Source organism: Chiloscyllium punctatum, chromosome 10 (assembly GCF_047496795.1).
Source record: "Chiloscyllium punctatum isolate Juve2018m chromosome 10, sChiPun1.3, whole genome shotgun sequence".
NCBI classification, from domain to species: domain Eukaryota; kingdom Metazoa; phylum Chordata; class Chondrichthyes; order Orectolobiformes; family Hemiscylliidae; genus Chiloscyllium; species Chiloscyllium punctatum.
In genome coordinates this window covers 48,002,973-48,024,114 of record NC_092748.1, presented here as the reverse complement: position 1 = coordinate 48,024,114, position 21,142 = coordinate 48,002,973, and the positions used below count along the sequence as shown (strand labels likewise).

Here is a 21,142-nt window from a genome sequence, read left to right as displayed (position 1 = left end):
ATGCAATTCAAAAAGCTGCCAGCTGCCAACTGTCCATCTTCATGAATGAAAAGAAGAAAAGTATATATGGTAAAGTAACTTAAATTGTAGGGGGCCTACAAAGCTCTGTTAATTGAGTTTCATGATTGCCAAAGAGCTGTCTATAACCTGATTTTGTTTTTAAATACATTCATGAGATGTGGGCATCCCTTTCTGCCTAGTATTTATTATTCATCCCTATCCAGCAGGCAGTAGAGTGAACCACACTTATGTGGGTCTGGAGTCACATGAAGGTCAGACCAGGTAACGTCAGCAATTTCCTTCCCTGAAGGAAGTGAGTGAACCAGGTGGTTTTGTTTTGATAATCAATACGGTTTCACGGACATCATTAAGCTCTCCAGTTCAGATTTTTATTGAATTCGAAATCCATTGATTCACACATGTGTCCCCAAAATAGTACTCTCTGGAGTAATAATTTAGCTAAAACCACGAAGCATCAGCTCCCTGTTGATTTGCCTACGAATATGCTCTATCAAAAAATAAAAATACTCTCTTAAATTTATTCACACATTACAGTGGCAAGACCATGTACAGTAAAATAAGTTAAACATGTTGGAACTTAGCTCTGGAAAACTTAGCACATTCAGCAGGAAAAGATTTATCTTCTGATAAGTGTGACACAGTCTGATATGTTGTCAATGTAATTTAAAATGTTTTCATGCTGCCATATGAAATCTTAGAGCATCTCAATACCTTTTGTAACTTCAGCTAGAGTGTGGGTGGAAATCCATTGAGCTCCTTAGTTGAAGAATACATTTATGACTTGTCTGTCAGTTCTGTTGACTATTGTCTTCTACCTCAGTATAGGTTTTCATGATTGCCTCTGGAATTTCCATGCGGGCCTGTCGCAGGCATGTAAAAAGAGCCTTGTCATTTGGCTGGTGGGTCTCACCCAGTCCTCCCATGTGTACCTGTATTGCATATTGTGCAGTTGTAGCCTGTTTGAACTCAACATTGTAGAACAATTTGGAATATCCACACTTTCTTCATCATGAACATGGCCTTTAGAACAATTATTGATCTTGCTTCATTGACCTTGACAACCTGAGACATCATCTGGCATGAGTCATGGTTTTAGTTTCCTGACTGTCCCCTGTTCCATTTGCTAGAGTTTGACCATAATTGACTACAAAAATGGCACCTGTCATTTTTCATAACTGTTATAGGCATTGCATTCTCACTGTGCGGAAGATAAAGTTGTGCCTTGCCTTGTTTTGAATTGCTCAGTCACAAATCTCTGGAAGTGAACACCTTTCATCCCGGCCTTCTTGCTTGAGCTGACTTTAATCATGTTAGCAAAACTTCTCCAATGTTTGGATAGGTAGCCATACTGATCCTCTTCTTGCTGAAGGGAATGCTTGCTTGTCAAACTGTTCCCAAGATGTCAGCCACAGTGGTTGACAATGATGGTAGAATCTCTGGCTCCTTAACGATGTCTGTTTTTCCACTTACTCTATCAAGTTTACTTTGTCAACAACGATTTTAGCTTTCTCAGAGTTTGAATGTCGTTTCCAATATTTTAATGTTGAATGATGACTTTTCTGTGATTCAAACGTCCTCTAAGATATTGCTACTCTACTGTGTGTGAATAGAATGTCAGGCATTGTTTCTACGATTATATCTAGTGACCTAATGGAAGTACAGATTGTTCTGCTTATAATAGTTCTCGAACACAAATTTGCCATACCACAATTGACAAATTAGGGACAATATTTCTAAAGCGGGAACTTTTAAAACTTAGGTTGGCTGTAACGTGATTACATCACCAACACTTTAACATGCTTTTTTAATAATGTGGGGTTGCACAGAAGCGCAACCATTGTGTTATAGAAGAGCTTGCTGTATGTTAGTTAAGAATAAGATTAAACTTGTCAAGTACGCCTGCAGACAAAGAGCAAGCAACAGTTATGACACAGAGTGCGGTGTCAGATGACAATCAACTGCTGAACCTTTTCACAGCAAAGAGTCGACACCTTCAAGAAAACAGCAAGAGAGGAAAGTTAGTGTTGTTGACTGCATGCATATGGAGTTGATGTTGCCACAGCGGAACTTTCATCTGCCTCCTTGCCTGAAAATTGATAACATAATAAACTTTAATTCTGTTCATTTTTAAATTGACTGTAAGATGGATATGTATATGATTTGTTCAAATGACACCAGCCAAGTTCAATAAGATTCCTAAAATTGTCAAAGATAAAGTTCTTTAACATAAATGCTAATATTTTTCCAGGTTGGAATGTTTGACTGCAATGAAGGATCACGTATCTGCAAGAGCCTTTATATTCGCCAACCTTCTGTTGTAATATTCAAAGGCAGTGGAACAAAAGCCTTTGAGATACATCACGGTAAGAGCTCTTATCTTGAGTTACCCTGGCATTATGAAAACAAAATGTTTTTGACATCTTGGCTGTTCTCTTTTTTTTTGTTTGGGCGCATTACTTGTAGAAGACAGTTCCCTCAGTAAGTTTTAGATTAGATTACATTACAGTATGGAAACAGGCCCTTCGGCCCAACAAGTCCACACTGATCCGCCAAAGCACAACCCATCCATACCCCTACGTTTACCCCTTACCTAACACTACGGGCAATTTTAGCATGGCCAATTCACCTGACCTGCACATCTTTGGACGGTGGAAGGAAACTGGAGCACCCAGAGGAAACCCACGCAGACACTGGGAGACTGACAACAGGATGAGGTTACCAAATGTGCTGTTTGTTGATCTGCATTGTGTCAGTTTGGTATAATGTTGCTGCATCTACCTCTATATCTAAAAGTTGTGAAATGAAGCTCCACTCGAAGGCCTCAGAATATAATACAGACTAACACATCAGTGCCATGTTGCCGGTCGTTCTGTCTTTTAGGTTAGAAATTTAGTAAAGACCCTATCTGTTGTTTTACAAGGATGTCAAAAGTAGATGCCAAAAAATCTTTTGCCACATTTTGAAGACCGTTTAGAGCTTTCTAGTTATGCTGTCCAACAATTATCTGTCAACCAATTCCATCAAAAAATGTGCAGAATAACATTAACTAAACTTGCGATTTGTCATTGGTTGCAGATTTTTAATGCTCTGATGCAGAGTAAATAAATTTGTACATTTTCTGTTCACATAGATCTCCTAGAAATGAATCCTTTACCTAGAATGTCCTCTCTCCCCTTTATTGAATATGCGATGTGAAATTGTATTAAAGTTTATATTCCATTCCAGTTTCATGATGTATTTTAAACTTAAAGGTAAGAAGGTTCTCTATGACGTCGTGTCCTTTGCAAGAGAGAGCATCAATGCACCTGTTATCACACTTAGTCCAAAGAATTTTCCAAAGAACAACAGGGAACCATGGCTTGTGGATTTTTTTGCACCAGTAAGTTCTTTCTTGAAACCTGTTAAAAATATGGAAAATAAAATTATTTTAAAATGCTGGACTAACATATGCTTTCACCAATGCTTGTAGCATTATGGTGCAATCCAACTTTCCCATATATTCATTAAAAGAGCTCATAACAGCAGTCTGATTTTTGACTGATTTTACCATAATTTGTAGCTTTGTACGAATGCTAACAAAGTCATGCCTGTAAACTGATGTACCCTTCCAACTTAGAACCTAGCAACATGAGGGTTGGGTGGGTGTGCTGGCAGTATAAGGTGAACCAAACTAGGGGAAAGTGAGGACTACAGATGCTGGACATCAGAGTCGAGAGTGTCGTGCTGGAAAAGCACGGCAGGTCAAGCAGCATTTAAAGTGCAGGAGAATCGATGTTTTGGGCATAAGCTCTTCATCAGGAAATTCCCGATGAAGGGCTTTTGCCTGAAATGTTGATTCTCCTGCTCAGATGCTGCCTGACCTGCTGTGCTTTTCCAGCACTACACTCTCAAGTGTAAGGTGAATACACCATACAGTTTAAGTATTAAGTTATACTCAAGGCTGTAGTATAATAAGGCTCTTTTTGCACAATGGTATCTTTTACTGGTGTTTTAATGCATTATTTGAATTTTCCCAACCTTTGAATAATGTAGGCAAAAGCATAGCAGGTGGGAAATTGAGAACAAAAAAATGGCTTGTGGATGTCACAAGTGGCAACTTCAAACAGATTGACAAGGCCTCCTCTGGCCATCCTGTATTTCATAGCTAGATTGGTGTTAAATCTTCTTTTGCTGCATACTAATAGTGAATACTTCAATAACCAATTGCCAGGGGTCAATGTATTAGAAAGTGATATTGATCAAACCTTCTGAATGTGTCCATTTATCAGGATCGGTATGCTTGCGCATTATAGTTCAATACCAGATTTTGAGGCAAATTAATGGATGAAATGACTGCCCTGTTGTCCCATAGACCTGAATTTGAGCCCAGTCCCAACTGAACACAAATAATGGAATAAGTTCTACCACGAGCAACAACTCAGAACTGTCTCTATGTCCCAACCTTCCTCCTTCTGGAAGCCCACTTGCTGGCTTAATTTTAATCAGCGATGCCCAATTAATAGGTCATCATTGTATTTGTAGTTCAGTTAAGAATGGTGGATTCATTGTTGGGTTTGGGAAAGATGGTTAGTATGCCAACTGAGCAGGGGAGCGAGCAGCCTCCACTCTGAAAGCTGTAGATTGCTGATCTGAATGGACCAAGAGAGAGCTGCACCAGATGGAAGTGCAATGATAATGATCCAATTGTTATGGTCGAATCATAGGATGGGATCCTCATGATTTTTGTCAGAATTGTGGTCTATTCAAGAAAATCTTAGTAGTTTCAGCAGTATTTGCCGTGACTACATGACCAATGCTGCCAGATTCATTGCCATTAGCCACGAAGATCCTGCCTCCAGCAAATGTATTGGGAGCATTTTGTAGATTTCCCACCTCCCCAACTCGAAGGTTGTCTCCATGAGGCTGGAAAAATTGTACCCATAATCAGTCTAATATGCAGTGAGTATCCCATTAAAATGGATTTAGGCTATCAGAGTTTCCATCAATTTTGCTTTGACTAAGTCCATTCCAAAGCCAATACGATATCCTGTCTGTCAGTTATTTACATGAGAGAAATTTTTGCATTTGCCTACTATGATTTTGCTAAGGAAATTCATTAAAGATTCACGAGAGGTACATCGACAAATCACAAATATCTTAATTAATCTTAATGGGTTTCTTCTGAATCTGTTGGATGTAAGAGATTCTAATAAATTATGCAGTGAAATAAGATACTTCTCATTGTTGCATATTAATGTTATCTGTGCCTGAAAACTAGAATGCATGTTTTCATCATTTCAGTGGTGTCCTCCCTGTCGTGCCCTTTTGCCTGAACTGCGTAAAGCTTCGAAACAATTAGTTGGTCAGCTTAAGTTTGGAACATTAGATTGTACAATACATGAGAGTTTATGCAGCACCGTGAGTATGAACTTTATTCATAGTATTGTTTAATAATAAGTTTAAATAATAAGTTTGATAAATGCTTCAGAATTATACATTTGAATGACTTTAAAATACTGAATACTGGATTAGCAGCACTAATCCAGTATTTGGTTTTCAGCATCTGCAGTCATTGTTTTTACCTTTAAAATACTGAAGCTGACCCTATGTCTGTGAGTGATGTTGCCAAGTTAACAAAGGAGGAAAGGTCAGATTTTTGATGGAGTCTACTATAACTGTGCAGGAGGGAATATGATTGCTGAAGTTGGTTTCACTCTGATTTTAAAACAAGTGAGGGCAACTTCACTGAACTGAGTAATGTTGGGTAGGGATTGAAAGGGGGTGATGAGCTCAAGGAGGATGAGGAGAGATAATACACAAGATTGTTAGAGAATGTCATTTTTGATTAGATTAGCCTCTCTGCAGTAGTAAAACCTTAAAGCCAATTGAAGAAATTCATAAATGTTGCTGCAGGAATGCTGGGCGTAGGTCATGGGATAACATATTTTAGGACTTTGGAGAGGAAAGGCAGGTGAGAGATGATGAAATTCTTTAAAGCAAGAGGGGACGGGGTGAGTATTCTTATTTGATAGAGAATGCTGGAAGTATTTTAAAAAGTAAAACCATTAGAGTCAGCTGTTGTTGTCACTATAGTCTTACCAGACTATAGGGGCTGTTCTGTTATTAGAGAGAACCAACTGGTGGTGATTTAACTTGAGAGCCACCAGACCTCAGGCAAGGGAAGAGGTTGAGAAGGAGAGTCCTTCATGGTAACCTCAAACCAGTGATGAGAATTGAACCCATGCTGTTGACATCACACTGCTTTGAAAACCAATGATCCAGCAGTATAATGAGAATGAGATGGGTCTTATGGACAAGATGACCTTGACGATGCTGCTGGGACAATGTGGAAGAGCGACAGCTGTTTTATTAGGGGAGCAGGTACGGAGGGGAGGTTTGGCTTGATGACCAGTATTATGTTGAAGATTATTAATTCTCCTATTGTTGTTCAAGCATGGTATCCAAGCTTATCCAACAACACTAATATTCAACCAATCAAATGTTCATGAATATGAAGGCCATCATACAGCTGATGAACTTCTGGAGTTTATTCAGGTAAAACATTTTTTATACAACGGTGATTTGCTTTAATAATTATTTTAATTTTGCCATTGATTTAATTGATTATTTTATTTACTGTTTGATTAGGATCTCATAAATCCCTCAGTAATTGCACTGACACCAGAGAATTTTGAAGGATTAGTTAGAAGGAGAGCCCAAGATGAAATTTGGATGGTCGATTTTTATGCTCCATGGTGTGGCCCATGCCAAGCTTTAATGCCAGAATGGAAGAGAATGGCCAGGGTAATAAAAATATTTTCTTTTAGCAACTGCCAGAAAGATTACTTCATAATGTTATGATCTGATTTTTGGTTCAACTGAGGAATACTGGTGAAAGTTTTCACTTCAAACAAAAACAAAAATTGCTGAAGAAACAAAGTAGGTCTGGTAGCATTTGTGGGAAGAAAGCAGAGTTAACATTTTTCAGTCTGGTGATTTCATTAGAAAACAACAAAATGATTATTACTTGCATTACCTAATAAATATTATAAACTGAATTGAAACATTTTATAAAATTATTTACTCAATTGAAAACTGATTTAAACATTATTGCATGCTTTTATTGGAATTGTGTTGACAACCAATGGGAGTGGTAGAATGTAGTTTCCTGATGAAATCTAAATTTAACCTGGACATGTTTAGCTGGACCACATTGACTACTCCTTTAGTCAAAAAAGACTACAGCCAGTTCAGGTCAACTCAGAGGCCCTTTTAAAAATGGAGAACAAGACCTGATTTCAGGAGACCAGCACCCATTCCTTTTCCTGCCGAATTTCCAGTTTAAGATATGGATGTGAGCATTCCCATTCTTGCCTTTTGGTGTGGGCAGTTCAATATGGGTGGAGTTAAGGCCCTTTCTATTACTGTATGTGGTTTACAGCATCTTGTAGGTGGCTTGAATCATGGGGGGTCCCAAGTGGACAACCAAAACACAACCAATCACCTTCTCCTAGAATTCTTTCATTAACATATATTTTGAAATATGAAAATAAAATGTTATTTCATTTTCAATGCTTATGTGCTGTTAGTGTTAATTAGTGCAATTATTGATTATCATCTTTTTCTGATGAACATAAGTTGAGCATTATGCTTATCAATGTTCCAAAAATTATTTTTTTAAGTTGTGGGAATATGTCCGCTTTCATTTAGAGATAAAAACACAACTGCTTCCAAATTACATGACTGAAAGACAATCTGGTGTAGGTTGGAATGAGAAACATAGCTGACTACATTTGCAGTTTTGGTAGCTTCCATTGTGTTAGTTTGGAAGGATTTGTTCTGGTAGCTGGGTTTTTTATAAATGTGTAGCCAAGTTCCAAAAGCTACATAAACATTTACCTCAATAGAGGGCATGTAGAAATTTTGACAGGTTCATCAGTCTGTAGTTCTCTGGCTTTTCCTTATCATCTTTCTTTAAATAATGACACCACGTTAGCCACCATGCAGTAATCTGCGACCTCAGCTCTGGCTATCAGTGACACAAATATCTCAACAAGGAGGCCAAGCAATCTTTTCCCTAGATTCCTGCAAAGTTCTGAGAAACACTTGATTTAGTTCCAGGGATTTATCTATCTTTTATATGTTTTAAGATCTCTAGCACCACTTCTGTAATTTGGAAGCTTTTCAAGACCTCACTATTGATTTCCCAAGTTCCCTAGCTTCTATGTCCTTCGTTACAGTAAATACTGGTGTGACATATTTGTTTAGTGTCTCACCCATCTCCTATGGTTCCATACACAGACAGTATCGTTAATCTTTAAGGGGCCCTTTTCTCTCTCTAGTTACTCCTTTGCCCTAAATGTATTTGTAGAATCTCTTTGGATTCTCCTTAACTCTATAACATTAGATAAATGTGAAATGTTGCATTTTGATAAGGCAAACTAGGGCAGGGCCCTGGTGAATGTTGCCGAACAATGGGATTTAGGGTGAAGGTGCATATTTCCTTGAAAGTGGAGTCACAGGTAAATAGGATGGTGAAAAAGGTGCCTGGCATGTTTGGCTTTATTGGTCATGCATTGAGGATTTGGGATGTCATGTTGCAGCTGTTTAGGACATTGTTGAGGTCTCTTTTAGAATATTGCCAATTCTTGTTTCCCTGCTAACAGAAAGATGTTGTGAAACTTGAAAGGGTTCAGAAAAGATTTACAAGGATATTTCCAGGATTGGAGGGTTTGAGGTGCAGGAAGAGGCTGAATAAGCTGTGGCTATTTTCCCTGGAGCACTAGAGTTGGAGGGGTGACCTTGTAGAGGCGTATAAAATCATGAGGGGCTTAGATGAGGTGAGTCTTTTCCTCAGGATAGCGGAGTCCAAAACTAGTGGGCATCGGTTTACGGTGAGAGGGGAAAGATTTATAAGAGACCTGAAGAGCAAGTTTTTCACAAAGAAGGTGGTGCATATATGGAACAGCTAGTACAATTACAGCATTTAAAAGGCATCTGGATGGGTATATGAATAGGAAGTGTTTAGAGGGATATGAGCCAAATGCTGGCAAATGGGACTGGATATTTTAGGATATCTGGTTGGCGCAGCCAAGTTGAAATGGAAGTGTCTGTTTCCATGTATAATACTGTGACTCTATGACAATAACCCTTTCAAAAAGAACTATGTTTTTCATGTGGTAACTAAAGTGATTCTTCTTACACCTGATGGTATTTTAAGTACTTTTGAAAGGATTCTTTGAATTAGAATTTTTCATCATGAACTGTGTTAAATTTTTATTCTTTCATGGGCATAGGTGCCACTGGCAAGGCCAACAGTTGCCTGTCTCAAACCACCTTTTGAACTGATTGGCATGCTGGGCTATTTCCAACGCAGTTAAGAGGGAATCACATTGCTGTGCAGTCACATGTAGGCCTGACAAGGTAGGGATGGGAGATTAGTAACCCAAATGTTTTTCTTTTACAAAAATCATGATTTAGATGGCCTGAGCCAACAAGATTTGTTAATTAAATTTAAATTCCACCAGCTGAGATTGTGGGATTTGCATCCATTTCTATTAGCCTGAGATTAGTGCCACCCCACCAATGAGAAATCTGTTAGGCTTTCAGAAATTTATTGCTTTTTATGTCAATTTCAAAGAAATGGCTCCTACTATCTGTCCACAGTAGATGCTGGATGAGTTTCAGTGAAAAAAACCTTGTGGGGGTCATAGAAAAAATCAATTCTAATTGTTAATTGTGTATTTTGATAAATACTTGATATTTTTGATAAATTTGACCATCCAAAGTTCACACGTGAAGGTGATTTTGCTGGAGTTGAAGTTTTCCCAGACTTCTCAAATACTAATGCAGATTCTCTTTGTAGAGGCTGAATGGAACAGTCAACGTAGGCAGCATGGACTGTCAGAAGTACTATTCTATGTGTCAGAAGGAAGATGTGCAGGCCTATCCAGAGATCCGACTGTATCCACTGAATGCTAAAAACATGTACAATTACTAGTATGTATAATAAAAATTCCTATAATCACATATTTTTTAAAAACTACTCATCATTCATAGTTAATTTCCTTTTTACAGAGGTACTCATTTTTAAGTAATGGTTTACATAAGAATTGCAATCTGTAATCCTTCCTTATTTCGAGTTTTCCCTAATTTTTGACTCTCAAATTTGATCCATGTGTTAATATATCTTTTACTCATCTACTTATCAACCTATGCACTCTAGTTTTGGATTCTGCTATCCTGGGGAAATAATGATTACATAATGAGTAAAGTAGTTTATCACATTGCCTTTCACTTCTGGACTATTTAATTAAATCCAATTTGGACCAATGGAGTAAACATGTGGTCATAGTTGCAAGGTCTTTATGCATTAGATTCAGATTATCTGAATTTATACTTTGGTGGGTGCAAGTCCACAATTTGTAATTACCATAATTCAGCATAAAGTTCATATTCACATGCAGGAGCCACAAAATTTGTTGTTGTTAATACAGTTGGTTCTGCTGTAACAGACCTTTCTTCAGCATGAATTGGGATTGAAGAATCTAGACTATCATTTGTAGAATGCAAACTTTCCTTACCTGTATTGACTATAACGTGATTCTGGTCCCACTCTGGCTCTGCTATTACGCGATTTTCTTACGGGAACGTGCAAGAATGGAACTATTGTGTTATGTCAGAATCGACTGTAATAGATAGAGATGGTGCATTGTTACAATACTTGCTTGTTCTTCTGGAATTAAAGCGGAGAAACTACTATTGTGGCCTATAAACATTTTTCAAAACTTGTCCTACTAGGTATTAGGGGAGAAATTAGCCAGTCAGAATTGCATTGAGCTTTCCAATAGATTGGAGCCATTGAAGCTTAAAGAATGTAAAATGATGGGAGTATAGAACTCCATGAAAATGAAGAGAAAAGCACTTGAGATAAATTGAAAATATTAGGGGGTTCCTGTGGGAGACTAACGAGAGAAGTATTGGGAAAATCAAGCCCTGGCATAATTAAGGTATAAACTAGGTTTCTGTCCATAAATTAAAGAATTTGAACAAGGGTCAGGGAATACTTTTAAAATTGCATGTACATTTTTTTAAAAAGCGATTCAATAATGTAGCAAGTTTGGGGAAGGAAGCTGAACTCTCCTTTGGACAAGACACCATATTAGGCTTAGCTTGAGATGGTTGACAGACCAGCTGATAGCAAGTGCTGAAACAAGCTAAAGTACAAAACTTTGATTTTCTGAACTTTCTAGCCAGAGAAAGGTATTGCTTATCTGAGTACAGCTATCTGAGGCAATTTCAGACTGCTAATCAAAATCAAAAACTACATCCTGTATGACAGCAGTGTACTAATTACATTATTTTTCTTGACCCCTCTGCAACTTTTGACATGGTTTACCACATTATTCTCTTCCAACCCTTCTCCACTGCCTAGATGAGTGAACTATCTTTTGCTTTGTTTCACTTCTGCCTGTCCAGTTGCATCCAGACTATTTCCTGCAGTGAGTTCTGTTCTCCATCACCAGTGGAATCCAACAAAATCAATGCTAGGTCACGCTTCAAGGCATGGAACTAACTTGCTCTGGCACAGGGTCTGTCCCTGTTGCACAGAAGGGAAGGAGGGAAAGGAGGAGAGTGTTAGTCATTGGGGACTCAGTAGTTAGAGGGTCAGATAGAAGGTTTATTGGGAACGAACAAGACTCAGTTGGTGTGTTGCCTCCCAGGTGCCAGGGTCTGTGTTGTCTCTGATCGTGTCTTTGGAATCCTGAAGGGAGAGGGTGACCAGCCCCAAGTTGTGGTCCACATAGTTACTAATGACATAGGTAGAAAGAGGGATAGGGATATAAGGCAGGATTTCAGAGAGCTAGAACAAACAGAGCTGTTATCTCAGGTTTGTTACCCATGCCATGTGATAGCGAGGTAAGGAATAGGGAGAGGTACCAGCTGAACATATGGCTGCAGGGATGGTGCAGGAGGGAGGGTTCAGGTACATGGATAATTGAAGTTCATTCTGGAGACCTCTACAAACAGGACGGTCTTCACTTGAACCAGAGGGGTACTAATATCCTGGGTGGGAAATTTGCTAGTGCTATTCGTTTGGGTTTAAACTAGCTCAGCAGGAGGATCGGAACCTGAGGTGTCGTTCCAGTGCACAGGAGGATGAGAGTAGGGAGGGCATGGACTGGATTTCAGTCACACGAATGTGCTGGCAGACAACAGGCTGGTTTGAAGTGTGTCTACTTCAATCCCAGAAATATCCGACATGGATAGAGCAGGGTCAGGAATGGATGTTGCAGGTTCCAGGGTTTTGATCTTTCACTAAGAACAGGAAAGGTGGTAAAAGAGGGGGAGGTGTGGCCTTGTTAGTCAAGGTCAGGTATAACTGTGGCTGAAAGAACTTTTGACGAGGACTTGTCTACTGAGGTGGTATGGGCTGAGGTTAGAAACTGGAGAGGAGAGGTCACACTGCTGGGAGTTTTTTATAGGCCCATGCAGAAATCCAGGGATGTGGGTAGGAGTGAAAGGAACAGGATGGTCATTATGGGGTACTTTCCCCAATATTGACTGGAAATGCTATAACACTAGTACTTCGGATAGATCAGTTTTTGTACAGTGTGTCCAGGAGGATTTCCTGACACAGTATGTCGAAAAGCTGACCGAGGTGAGGCCACACTGGATCTGGTGCTTGGTAATGAACCAGGCCAGGTGTTTGATTTAGTGGTAGGTGAGCACTTTGGAGAGAGTGACCATAATTCAATTACTTTTAGTTTAGCAATGGAAAGGGACATGCCACAGGGGAAGAGTTATTGATGAGGCAAGGGCAATTATAATGTGGCAAGACTTAGGATGCATAGAATGGGGTAGCAAAATGCAAGGGATGGGAACAATCGAAAGGGTGGCACGGTGGCTCAGTGGTTAGCACTGCTGCCTCACAGCACCAGGGTCCCAGGTTTGATTCCAGCCTCTGGCAACTGTCTGTGTAGAATTTGCGCATTCTCCCTGTGTCTGCATGGGTTTCCTCCGGGTACTCCGGTTTCTTCCCACAGTCCAAAGATGTGCAGGCCATGGAAAATTGCCCATAGTGTTAGGTACACTAGCCGGAGGGAAATGGGTCTGGGTGGGTTACTCTTCCCACCCAGGAGGTTCGGTGTCTACTGGTTGGGCCGAAGGGCCTGTTTCCACACTGTAAGGAATCTAGGAATCTAGAAATATGGAGCTGGTTTAAGAAACAGATATTGCGTGTCCTTGATTGCTCCTCCCTGTCAGGCAGGGAGAACGTGATAAGGTAAGGGAACCGCAGTTTACAGCAGAAATTGCATCTCTTGTTAAGTAGAAGGAGGAGGCGTATGTGACTAAGAGATGCGATTATTCAGATGAGGCGATGGAGAGTTGCAGAGTAGCTAGGAAGGATTAAGAGCAAGGAGGTGACATGAGCAGTCTTTAGCATGTAGAATAAGGGAGAACCCTAAAGCTTTCTATAGGTATGTGGGGAATAAAAGGATGACTAGGATAGGAATGGAACCAGTCAAATCTGAAGTGGGAAGTTGTGTATGGACCCTGTGGAGAATTGGAGAGGTGCTAAACGAATATTTCTCATTGGTTTTCACTCAGGCAAAGGAGAATATTGTAGAGGAGAAGAATGAGATATATAAGACTAGAAAGGATCAAGGTTAGTAATTCTAGAAGGAGTGAAAGTAGACAAGTCCCCTGGGCCGGATGGGATTTATGCGAGAGATCTTTGGGAAGCTAGGGAGGAGGTATTGGAGTCTTTGGCTTTGATCTTTGAATTCACATTGTCTACAGTTTTAGAACCAGAGGACTGGAGGATTGCAAATGTTGTGTATTGTTCAAGAAGGGCAGTAGAGCTGACCCAGGTAATTATAGACCAGTGAGCCTTACGTCTGTTGTAGGTAAAGTTTTGGAAAGGATTATAAGAGAGAGGATTTATAATTATCTAGCAAGCAACAATTTGATTGCAGATAGTCAACTCGGTTTCGTCAAGGGCAGGTCATGTCTCACAAACCTCCAGAGTTTTTCGAGAAATTTACCAATCATGTGGATGAGGGTTGGGCAGTTGACATAGTGCGCATGGACTTCAATAAAGCCTTTGATTAGGTTGTTGGAGAAAATGCAGATGCATGCGATTGAGCAGTTTGGATTAGGAACTGGCTTGATGGGAAATATTCAGCTTGGAGTCCAGTTACTAGTGATGTGCCACAAGGATCTGTTTTGGGACAACTGCTGTTATTCATTTATAAAAATGACATAGACACAGGCATAGGTGGATGAGTTAGTAAGTTTGCAGATGACACTAAAGCCGGTGGAGTAGTGACAGTGTGGAAGGATGTTGCAGGGGGACTTGGATAAACTGCAGAATTGGGCTGAGAGGTGGCAAATGGAGTTCAATGCAGATAAATGTGAGGTGATTCACTTTGGGAAGAATAACAGGAAGGCAGAATACTGGGTCAATGGAAAGATTCTTGGTAGTATGGATGTATGGATGGATCTTGGACTCCATGTACATAGATCCCTGAAAGTTGCCACTTAGGTTGATAGTGCTGTTAAGAAGGCACACGGTGTGTTAGGTTTTATTGGTAGAGGGATTGAGTTCCGGAGCCATAATGGTATGCTGCAACTATACAAAATGCTAATGTGGCCGCACGTGGAATATTGTGTACAGTTCTAGTCGCCCCCCATTACAGGAATGATGTGGAAGCATTGGAAAAGGTGCAGAGGAGATTTACCAGGATGTTGCCTGGCCTGAAGGGAGGGTCTTATGAGGAAAGGCTGAGAGACAGGAGTCTGTGCACATTGGAGAGAAGAAGGCGAAGAGGGGGATTTGATAGAGACATACAAGATGATCAGAGCATTAGATAGGGTAGACAGTGAGAGTCTGTTTGCTAGGATGATAACATCAGCTTGTACGAGGGGGCACAGCTCCAAATTGATGGCTGATACATTTAAGATCGATGTCAGAGTGTGGTAAGGGCATTGCCCTGCCTGCCAATGTAGTTAACTCAGCTACATTAGGGAGATTTAAACAATCCTTGGATAAGCACATGGATGATGATGGGATAGTGTAGAGGTATGGGCTTAGATTAGTTCACAGATCGGCGCAACATCGAGGGCTGAAGGGCATGTTCTGCGCTGTATTGTTCTGTGTTCTGTGTTCTACAGTCATGGTGCTTACCCACCACCTTTCTGAACTCTTTCACTGTCTCTCTGCTGTCTGACTGGTCCCCAAAAATTCAACCTTGGACGAATCACAACTTCTTTCTTTTTGACCCTCTGAGCAGAATTTCTGATTCCAATTCCTGTGCATCATGAATCTGCTTGCTACCACTTTCATGGCATTATTCATCACAATCTCCTGTCATAGCCAGCATCCTGCTGAAACCATTGTACATAGTTTTTCTGTCTTCAGAACTGATAATTTAAATTGTTTAGATTCACATCGAGACCTTGACTTTTAAGAAGATATTCAAATTTCCATTTGATAGCTGAAAATATGATATCACGTTTAAAATGTTCAATGCAACAAAGGGCTAAATGCTCTATTGATTAAGTATTATTTTTGTTTTGTCAACAACTTTACACCCCAAAGATTAACATTCCCTTTTTTATTTTTATCATACATTGCATTCTCTGTGGAGTTGCAGTTCTTGCAACAAAGTTTGCAGTTGTTGCTAGTATATAATGACCCTGATTTCTCACTTGACTGAGTACTTCAAGTGACTATTTCCAAACATGTTCTGATGCTTTCGTGAGCTCCTTAAATCCTCCATTAGCATTACAGTTGGCTCTGCTAAAACATGTGTTGCTTCAATGCAAATTGACTTTAACACAATTGAAGAATTTAGACTGTTATTTGTCGAATGTGAACTTTCCTTGCCCTGTATTGGCTACAATGGTGATTCCAGCCCCATTAGTTTAAATGGTACACAATTTTCTGATAATGAGAACAGAACAATCACGTTATATCAGAACCAACTGTATCGTCTGTCTGATGCCCCGCCCCCCTCTGCTGCAGTTACCAAGACGAATCTCTCGGAAACCTTTGGTAATAGCAGACTGTGTATCTTCAACTAGAGACTATCTCGCTTCTGAACCAGTGTAGTAGCTCATGAAGCTCCATTCTCTCTGCTAACCACAGAACTAGTGCCTGACTATGATTTTCATTAGTTTGTCAGGAAACTTTTATAATCTGATCACAAACGTGGCCTTCTTTGCCTTCCTCCATGGCAATGAGTGTCCAGTTGACCTTGCATTAGGGTAGAAATGTTGATTTGCTATTTTTTTGTTCTACACCTTAATTTCATCTTAGAAATAAATGAAAACTTTAAAGTGTAACTGTTTCCAACCCAGTATCTTTCACACCTCTGTGACTTTGGGAGATTGTCTACAAACTGTAAACTCAGAAACTGCTACCTGTTCTCTCAAGAGTGTAAAATGGTTGTACCTTCCCTTATAATTATAACAATATTTATTTTCTTGTCCTGCCTCCTATCTTCATCCCTGGATAAAAGTAAGTACAAGCAAAACTCTGTTTGTATCCTAAATTACAAGGTAGATATTTTGTCAAACCCAAGCTAATTGACATGCATTGCCTACTTATAATTAATTAATTAAAATTCTTTGTAATATTCTCATTCTTCTTTGCAAATCTGTCTATGGCCTTGCACGCTCCTGTTTTTTGTCACCAATTGTAGACCCATAATTCCCTGAGAACTCTCCAATTATGGCTTCCTTCTCCCATTCCCTCTGTCCCTCCAGTAACTACCTTGCTTTCAGTCATGTGAGCCCGAAACTTTTCCAGGGGAAACCGAACCCAAAACATTAACTTTGATTTCTCTTCACAGATGCTGCCAGACCTGCTGAGCTTTTTCAGCACGGTGGCAGTGGTTAGCACTGCTGCCTCACAGTGCTAGAGACCCAGGTTTAATTCCCGCCTCCGGCAATTGTCTGTGTGGAGTTTGCACGTTCTCCCTGTGTCTGCGTGGGTTTCCTCCAGGTGCTCTAGTTTCCTCCCACAGTCCAAAGATGTGCAGGTTAGGTGAATTGGCCATGCTAAATTTCCCATAGTATTAGGTGAAGGGGTAAATGTAGGAGAATGGGTCTGGGTGGGTTGCTGTTCGGAGGGTTGGTGTGGACTTGTTGGGCCGAAGGGCCTATTTCCACACTGTAAGTAAGTAATCTAAACTTCTGCTTTTGTTTGTTTTTTTAAAACTATTTCTTCACTTCTCCCTCTTTTTCTTTTAAGTTTGGCTTGCATCTGGAAGATGACCTCATGTTTCCAAGCTATTGGGCAAGAGACAGCGCCTATGCTCATTTTCCCTTTCCTGAGAAAATTTCCCCCCCTGTTATGTACATTTAAAATTAAAACCAAAGTACTGTTTGATCTGTATATTGCAGCTGGGTAGCCACCAGGTTAGTGAGACCTGTATAAAGAGAATCAGAGCGGATAGTACAATTGTAAGGATGACTGTTTCAGAGGCGTGGAGGGAATAATAAAGAAATGAACTCAAACAGGAGTTAAAGGCCATTTTAGAATCGGCTTCTTAAGGAGTGAGAGCAATGCCACTGGCTTGATGGTGCTTGGCCAATAGAGGAGTGGATATCAGAAAGGATGAGATGAAATTGGGTAGTCAGGATTTGGGAGGAGATCATGGGAGTAAGTGTTAGCTCTGTTGCTTTGGAATACATGAGCTGACGGGGATAAACTGCACATAGCAGGTGAGGGATGGTACAGTTAAATGGAGAGCTGAGAGGCTTTTAAGGTCTTGTGAATTGAAGAGAGTCAGAAAAAAACAGCAACTATGATGCAGTCAGAAATGTTCGAGAGTTTCTTGTGTTTTGAGTATACTTAAGAGGGAAATCAGGAGGGGAAAAAAAGCGGACATGAAATAGCTTTGGCAAATAGAGTTAAGGAGAATCCAAAGGGTTTTTACAAGTACGTTAAGGACAAAAGGGATAACTAGGGAGAGAATAGGGCCCTTCAAAGATCAGCAAAACGGCCTTTGTGTGGAGCCGCAGGAAATGGGGGAGATACTAAACGAGTATTTTGCATCAGTATTTACTGTGGAAAGGTTATGGAAGATATAGAAAGTAGCGAAATAGATGGTGACACCTTGCAAAATGTCCATATTACAGAGGAGGAAGTGCTGGATGTCTTGAAACGCTTAAAGGTGAATAAATCCCCAGGACCTGATCAGGTGTACCCGAGAACTCTGTGGAAAGCTAGACAAGTGATTGCTGAGCTTCTTGCTGAGATATTTGTATCATCAATAGTCACAGGTGAACCTGGAAGACTGGAGATTGGCTAATGTGGTGCCACTGTTTAAGAAAGATGGTAAGGACTAGCCAGGGAACTATAGACCGGTGGGCAAGTTGTTGGAGGGAATCCTGAGGGACAGGATGTACATGTATTTGGAAAGGCAAGGACTGATAGTCAACATGGCTTTGTGTGTGGGAAATCATGTCTCTCAAACTTGATTGAGTTTTTTGAAGAAGTAACAAAAAGGATTGATGAGGGCAGAGTGGTAGATGTGATCTATATGGACTTCAGCAAGGCATTCAACAAGGTTCCCCATAGGACACTGGTTGGCAAGGCTAGATGTCACGGAATAAAGGGAGATCTAGCCATTTGGATACAGAACTGGCTGAAAGGTAGAAGACAGAGGGTGGTGGTGGAGGGTTGTTTTTCAGACTGGAGACCTGTGACCAGTGAAGTGCTACAGGGATTAATGCTGGGTCCTCTACTTTTTGCCACTTTCATAAATGATTCGGATGCGAGCATAAGAGGTACATTTGTAAGTTTGCAGATGACACCAAAATTGGAGGTATAGTGGACAGCGAAGAACGTTACCTTGGATTACAACAGGATCTTGATCAGATGGGCCAATGGGCCGAGAAGTGGCAGATGGAGGTTAATTCAGATAAATGTGAGGTGCTGCATTTTGGGAAAACAAATCTTAGCAGGACGTATACACTTAATGGTAAGGTCCTAGAGAGTGTTACTGAACAAAGAGATCTTGGAGTGCAGGTTCATAGCTCCTTGAAAGTGGAGTCGCAGGTAGATAGGATAGTGAAGGTGGCATTTGGTATGCTTTCTTTTATTGGTCAGAGTATTGAGTACAGGAGTTGGGCGGTCATATTGCGGCTGTACAGGACATTGGTTAGGCCACTGTTGGAATATTGCATGCAATTCTGGTCTCCTTCCTATCGAAAAGACGTTGTGAAACTTGAAAGGGTTCAGAACAGATTTACAAGGCTGTTGCCAAGGTTGGAGGATTTGAGCTGAACAGGCTGGGGCTGTTTTCCCTGGAGCGTCAGAGTCTGAGGGGTGACCTTATAGAGGTTTACAAAATGATGAGGTACATGGATAGGATAAATAGACAAAGTCTTTCCCCTGGGGTCGGGGGGTCCAGAACTAGAAGGCGAGTCCTAAACTAGAAGTTTAGGGTGAGAGGGGAAAGATATAAAAGAGACGTAAGGGGCAACGTTTTTACACAGAGGGTGGTACGTGTATGGAATGAGCTGCCAGAGGAAATGGTGGAGGCTGGTACAATTGCAACTTTTAAAAGGCTTTTGGATGGGTGTATGAATAGGAAGGGTTTGGAGGGATATGGGCCAGGTGCTGGCAGGTGGGACTAGATTGAGTTGGGATATCTGGTCAGCATGGACGGGTTGGACCGAAGGGTCTGTTTCCGTGCTGTACATCACTATGACTCTGAGTCTGAGTTGTATTTGGGAACTATGGAAACTGAGGAAAAAAAAAATCTAATGATTAGTGCTTTCTATGAGAATTTTGGAGAATTAACTGGCTTTGATCAAAAATGGACTTAAAAACTTGGAGTAGTACAGCAACAACTATCATAGTCAAATGAATATTTAAAAAGCAGCAGGATCTTTTGCACACTATAATTGTTTGCAGTTAGGTGTATATGAGGTGAATAGTGGCTCAGCAAAACTGAATAAAACATAAGTAAGAGAATCTATGACTGTGGTAGTGGTGGCAAGACAGTTGAGGTGTGAATTCAGTGCTGCTGGTGAATTAGAGGCTAAGGAAATCAGATCAAGAGCATGTCAGAGAATTGAGATAGAGATGTGCTTGTAAAGTATCTAGTCAGCAACAGACACCATTTATGACTGTCTTTTGTTTTGAAAGGGCCATCTGGGAATGTGAATGACTGTTAATGTGGTTGGTGAAATTGAGAGGTGTACAAATCAGAAAAGTTAGCAAATGGAAAAAAAAAAGGTGTTTGAGTAATTCAATGCAAAGCACTGAACAGAAAGGAAATCTCCTCCCACACCAGATCTCTCCTTGGGTCTTTTTGAAACCTCCTCAGAGATCCTCGACGTTCAATGAAATGTTGCTGAGAGTGGTAGCTGAAAATCTCTGGAAGGCCCAAAAGAGACAATTGAACTATGAAGGATAAATAGAATGGCTAGTGGAACAAAATGTATAAAATTAAGAAAACAAGTTGGAGAATGAGGGAAGAAAGCCACTGTGAGACTACGACAGTTTATTTGGGGAATATGGTGTGACACAAAGTCAGGCATCAAGCTTAGGTTAGGTTAAAAGAAATCTGAAGTGCTTAGCTAGTTTCAGCGCAAGCCAGTATATCAACGTGTTCCACTAAAATGAGATTTTATGTGGAGAAAGATGCATTTGTATGTTGTCAGACATTTTATAAGGGATTATGACTGGTGAATCATTATATAGAGCACAAAATTGAAAAGTTGGAAGATTAGGTGGGTCCTTAAAGAATTATGCTGGGTGAATTTGGAAAGAAATTTAGGAAATTAGCCTATGTGGAACAATGGGGATAGAGAAGGTATCCTAAGGGATGCAGAATGAGCATTTAGATTGATGACTGGATAATGGTGATGAACACTACTGAGCAAGCAACAATGAGGACTGAAGAACATGACCTGCACAATGGGGGATAGGAATTGAGACATAAAAAGGGACACTAGGTTAGAGCATGTAGAGTTTGGAAAGGGATGCCCAGTTTTAAGGACAGTCGCCAAATTGCATACAATACTGTTTATGATATGGCAATAAATATAGTTCAGTTGCAAATGGAAGTACACTTGAAATAACTCTTGATGGAATCTATTCATTGTAATGTCATATGAT

The 21,142-nt window shown here is 40.2% G+C and overlaps 1 protein-coding gene across 2 annotated transcripts in view; it reads left to right on the top strand.

Annotated features, from left to right (window-relative positions):
* dnajc10 (DnaJ (Hsp40) homolog, subfamily C, member 10) overlaps positions 1-21,142 on the top strand; it is a 72,566-nt gene that overhangs the window by 36,038 nt on the left and 15,386 nt on the right. For both annotated transcript variants that reach the window (XM_072579061.1, XM_072579062.1), the window contains exons 14-19: positions 2,270-2,384; positions 3,273-3,400; positions 5,302-5,418; positions 6,454-6,555; positions 6,649-6,804; positions 9,866-9,999. In XM_072579061.1, coding sequence (XP_072435162.1) covers positions 2,270-2,384; positions 3,273-3,400; positions 5,302-5,418; positions 6,454-6,555; positions 6,649-6,804; positions 9,866-9,999 — 752 coding nt within the window. The remainder of the gene's footprint in view (positions 1-2,269; positions 2,385-3,272; positions 3,401-5,301; positions 5,419-6,453; positions 6,556-6,648; positions 6,805-9,865; positions 10,000-21,142) is intronic.